The 5,615-nt window shown below is 39.1% G+C and overlaps 1 protein-coding gene across 1 annotated transcript; it reads right to left on the reverse strand.

Annotated features, from left to right (window-relative positions):
* Positions 1-3,349: 3,349 nt before the first annotated feature.
* On the reverse strand, positions 3,350-3,904 carry LOC113324791. Its single transcript, XM_026573079.1, has one exon. The coding sequence runs from the start codon at positions 3,902-3,904 to the stop codon at positions 3,350-3,352; it is 555 nt and encodes a 184-aa protein (XP_026428864.1).
* Between the last annotated feature and the right edge of the window lie 1,711 nt (positions 3,905-5,615).

Here is a 5,615-nt window from a genome sequence, read left to right on the forward strand (position 1 = left end):
GGGTTTGGGAGCTTCAGAGAGAAAGACAGGCGGTGCTGGTGGTTTAGCAATAGGGAAGAGGTACTGTTGTCGGGTAGAGACTAAGAAAGAAGATGAGTGTTGGTGCTGATCTTGGAAATGTTGATGGGAAGAATGATAAGGGGCAAGTTTTGGTGTTCAACAACAATACCCATCATAGGTATATGAGAGCTCAATACACACTTTCTTTTACAGTTCAGTCAATTTAGCCCATTAACCATAAATCACCACAGCTTCTTTATTCCACTCTTTTGATACTATTGTTTGATCCATCGACTCAGCCAATCCACTGATATTGTTGTCTGCATTCTGCTCATAGATTTCGCGCTTCATGGTGTACCATTCCACTCTCCGTAATGCCAATCAAACTCTCTTTATTTTCCTACGAATGCAAACAAACACCAATTATCAATATTTACAACAAAACAAAGATTATTGATACCTAGAGACGCAAACTACACAACTTGACTTAAAATATGACATTAAAGCACTTGAGATGTGATAAAAGACAACAAAATAATCTAGAAATATGAATTATTAGGCACCGATCAGTAACCTTATAAGCTAGGGTTGAGAGAGATAAGGCTAGGATTATTTTCAATGGAAAACGCAAACATCAAATCAATAGTTGCAGAGATGAATTAGAGTAGGCGTCTATCAGAAATCGTAATTTGAGTGAGTGGGTATTCTCTAATTTTCGAATTCATGAGATTGAGAAGAAACTGAGGTATAAATTGGGTTCTCGGTAATTTGTGTAATCATCCAATTCTAGCTGGATCAAATATCTTAATACAATTGTGTTTTAATCATCTTCATAATGTTCTAAATTAATCTGCTAGGGTGTATATGAAACCCTGGATTATGCTAAGTTAGTCAATTTCCTGTTTTTGTTTTTGTTGTGCTTCATTGCTTTAGGAATGATAGTTAGCTAATGGATCAAATTAGCCTATGATTAGTTGTACTGTAAGAAGACAGCTAATACTAGGGGTGAGTTAGTGAAATTAGTTGATAATTTATCCATCTGAGACCTTCAAGGAAAGGGACAAGAACATAACTTGAGTTTGTATTTCCTTAGTATAGGATTAGGACGTGGATTCAATCACCCTAGTGCCTCTCAGTCAGTTGTTTACAATCTTTTTATTGTATCTTTAAGTTGCAATCTGTTTACTTTTTGTTCACTACCAATATCTTGTAGTATCGACACCCAAAATAACTCTTTTTGTAACTTCATATTTGAATCAGTTTAGTAAAAACCTTAGAATCAACTCTACACCCACCTTGTCTCTTTGGGATCGACCTGTATTTTCTATGTCTCCAATAGATGTTGTGCACTTGCAGTTTGACATAGTCGTAGGTACTGTTTATAAGCCTACCACTTTGCAAAAGAAAATTTTGAAACGGCTCAATCTGAACTAGTTAAACAACAGGGGCGGACCAGTTACTTCGAGGGGTTTTCTGGTACTTAGGACGTGACCATGAAGGAATCCTCTAAAGAGGTGGAGCGTCTGAAGTCTTTGTTGACGAAGTATGAGATTAAGATCAATGTTATCACCGCCGAAGCTCATCGCCAGTTGGCCTTGGAAGTTAATAAAACTTTGGCTCAGATTGAGCAAGGGCTTTTGAAGGAGGGCATCACCAACAAGTACAAGCGTCGTCCTGTTCCGGAACCCTTCGTGACCACCTCTGATCCGTCATCTGGGAAAGCGTTCATTCGTCCCAAAAGGAGCGTCGTGACGATCATCCCGAAACTGAACCTTCGTTATAGAAGTAGGGACCTTGGCCTTCGTTACAGAATAGAGATTTGATCGCTGGTGATGACATAGCTTTGGGATATTTAATGTATTTTTTTTGGTAGTTTTTGTTTATTCTCCCCAAACTTGTAATCAACTTTATAAAATGGATCAACAGTCTTTTGGTATGTACAACTTTGATTTTCCTGTAATGTTACTTTATGCATTTTAATTTACTTGTGAAAAATAAAAATAAAATAGGAAAAGAGTGTGTAGAATAACGAAATTGTGTACCTTCCTTATTAATTTTGGACTTGTCACCCCGTCGTTCAGTCCTGGGCCAGAGGACTACCTGACGTTGGGGATTGAGCAGCGTTCTCGGATACGTGGTGCGTTATTGAATATTTACATACACCCGTTCCGCCGAACCACTGCCTGGTATTATGTTGGGCATCTCTTTCTACTGGAATCCTTCCCCCTGGTCATACACTCATAGACGCTGACAGGGGAGTCCTGAGAGATGGCATGCGGGTGCTTTCCCCAATATGAATGCGTAGGTGAGGGATCGTAACCAGATATCCCAGCTTTATGACTAGTATTTGAAAATTGTAACAAAAAGTTACTTCTTGATTGATGTAGTGAGGTCTGTTACTCCTCGTCCAGAGATAGAAACATGTCGAGGGGGTGCGCTCCCTTCTTCTCCTGGTGTTCTTCACGCAGATGCAGAACTGCGTTGCTTTCAAGGATAGTATGTTTTGAGGTATTTTGCATTCCACAGGTGCCTAAGGACTTCTCCTTTTAAATTCCGCAGGTAGTATGAGCCTTTCCCTGCAACGTCATGTATCATATATGGTCCTCCCAATGTTGGTGCAGGGTTTTTCCATTTCTTTTCTCGTTGATATTGTGGTATGGTCCATAACACATACCGTCCCGCTACAAAATTCCTAAGTTTGACCTTCTTATTATATTTTCTTGCTAGCCTTCGGTAGTAATTCTTCATCCTTTGTAACGCAATTTCCCTTCTTTCTTCGAGATCATCAAGTCTTTCGTGCATCATGTATGTGGTAAAATTCTTCTCCCATGCCTCAGTCTTTGCGGTAGGCATGATTATCTCCGTTGGGATTACTGCTTTTGCCCCATAAGTGAGTAGGAATAGAGATTCCCCGGTTGCCGATCTTCCTGTGGATCGGTACGACCATAGGATATTGTGCAACTGCTAGCACAAGCGTTTTCTTGAGGGTGAGAACGATGGTCTTGTTGGTAGCTTCGGCTTGTCCGTTACTCTGGGGGTAGATGGGTGTGGATTTGTTCTTCCTGATTTTGAAGGTATCGAAGAGCATGTCAATGTTTTTCCCTTGCAGCTGCTTGCCATTGTCAGAAACAATTTCTGTAGGTATACCAAATCTGCATATGATGTCTTGAAAAATGAAAGTGAATACATCTACATCTCTGATTCTTTCAGAGCTTTGGATTCTACCCATTTGCTGAAGTAATTCGTTGCTACTATAAAAATTCGTCTTTTTTTCTGTGGCTTCAACTAGTGGTTCGACGATATCAATTCCCAATTTTGCAAATGTCCAAGGGATTCCTACTGAATTTAGCTATGTTTCCGGCGCATGAATCCTCTTGGCGAAGCGCTGACATTCTTCACATCTTCTAGTCATCATATCAGCGTCCCATATCATTTGCGGCCAGTAATATCCTTGCATTTTGTCTTTGTCCGCCAACGACCTCATTCCGCTATGATTCCCAGCGTCTCCATAGTGGATGTCTTTTAGTATACGATTTCTTAGTAGTGACACAAGGAATGATTTCTTATATAGAATTCCACCACGAAGTTGGTATCTCCCCGCCTTTGGTTGTACTTTTCTTGCTTGCTTAACATCTGCGGGTAATGCACCTTGTTCGAGGAAAATATGGACTTCGGTCCGCCAATTTTCTTCGTTGCTGAAATCTTCATCTTCGTTTTCCCTTGATAGGATGTCATCTTCGGCAAAATCTTCGGCAGTGTCTTCCCCTACATCGTCTTCATGATCTATTATAGCGAAGTCTTGTTGTGGTATGCCCGAAGGTTGGTATACTCTCCCTACCTTGATGGCCTTGACGTTCTCGTCTTTTAGCATTGATGATATGTAGGCTAGAGCCTCGGCATACATGTTGTCTTTCCTAAATAGGTGTCAGAACTTGATATTTGGCACTTGTGACGCTAGACTTTGGACCAGACTCATGTATGCTGAAAGGGTTTCATCATAGGTGTTATACTCCAGTTTTATTTGTCAGATGACAAGTTGTGAATCGCTTGTTAGGCATACATCAGTTATTCCCAGTGAAAAAGCGAGGGTCTAACAACCACACCAAATATTTCGATTAGCAATCTGTATGGACTAACTCCAATATACTTTTAAGAGAATCAACTAGACAGTCAGACTCAATCTTAATAAAAGTATATCAAAGAGTTATATCTCTCTTTCTCGATTCAGTACTTACTCAAGCAAATAGAAATCTGCGAGTCTAATTGAATACAAGAGAAGCCACTTGAACGGTACCAAAGACCAATGTTCAAGTATCAATCAATTTTCATCAATTTCAATCAACAACCAAAGCTTGGATTTCCCAATTGATTGATTCAACGCACAACCTGTGATATTTCAATTATATAACAAAATATAATGCGGAAAAGAAATAACACAGATACCAGAAGTTTTGTTAACAAGGAAGCCGCAAATACAGAACAACCCCGGGACCTAGTCCAGATTGAACACACACTGTATTAAGCCGCTACACACACTAGACTACTACAAACTAACTTCGTTCTGGACTGTAGTTGAACCCCAATCAATCTCACACTGATCCAAGGTACAGTTGCGCTCCTTACGTATCTGATACCAGCATGATACTGTACACTTGATTCCCTTAGCTGATCTCACCCACAACTAAGAGTTGCTACGACCCAAAGTCGAACACTTTAATAAACAAATCTATATCACACTGAAAGATCTACGGTAATATATAAATCTGTCTCCCATAGAAATACCTACTAGTTTTGTTCCGTGTTTTGATAAATCAAGGTGAACATGAACCAATTGATAACCCGGACTTATATTCCCGAAGAATAGCCTAGTATTATAAGTCACCTCACATTAATCTTAATCGACTAGCGAAAGAATATATTGCGGAATCACAAACGATGAGACGAAGATGTTTGTGACTTCTTTTATATCTTGCCTATCGGAGAAATCAATCTCAAGCCAATCTTACGATTGTACTTAGTACGATAGAAACAGCAAGATCAGATCACACAACTACAAGAAAAGTAGTATCGATCTGGCTTCACAATTCCAATGAAGTCTTCAAGTCGTTAACCTACAGGGTCTCTGTAGAAACCTAAGGTTAAAGGAGAATCGACTCTAGATAATATAACTAGTATCACACAAGAGGTGTGGGGATTAGGTTTCCCAGTTGTTAGATTTCTCCCTTATATAGTTTTTCAAATCAGGGTTTGCAATCAATGTTAGCTTAGTAACAAAGCATTCTATATTCACCATTAGATGAAAACCTGATTAGATTTAGGCTAATATATTTGAACCTTTAGATCGAAACTTAGATTGTTACACGCAAATGAAATGCACGTTTATCTAGGTTTGTGTAACCGTATCCAAACATGTACATCTAGTTGGTTCAACAGTAGTTAACCAAATGGTTAGCCATATGAGTACTTTCATATCAACCATATTCTTCTTTACCATAACTAGTTCAAATGACTCAAATGAACTAGTTAGAGAGTTGTTCAATTGCTTAGATCTTTATAATAGACACAATTGAAACAAAAATGATTTGATTCACTCGAATCGGTTCATGAACTTTATA

Source organism: Papaver somniferum, chromosome 11 (assembly GCF_003573695.1).
Source record: "Papaver somniferum cultivar HN1 chromosome 11, ASM357369v1, whole genome shotgun sequence".
NCBI classification, from domain to species: domain Eukaryota; kingdom Viridiplantae; phylum Streptophyta; class Magnoliopsida; order Ranunculales; family Papaveraceae; genus Papaver; species Papaver somniferum.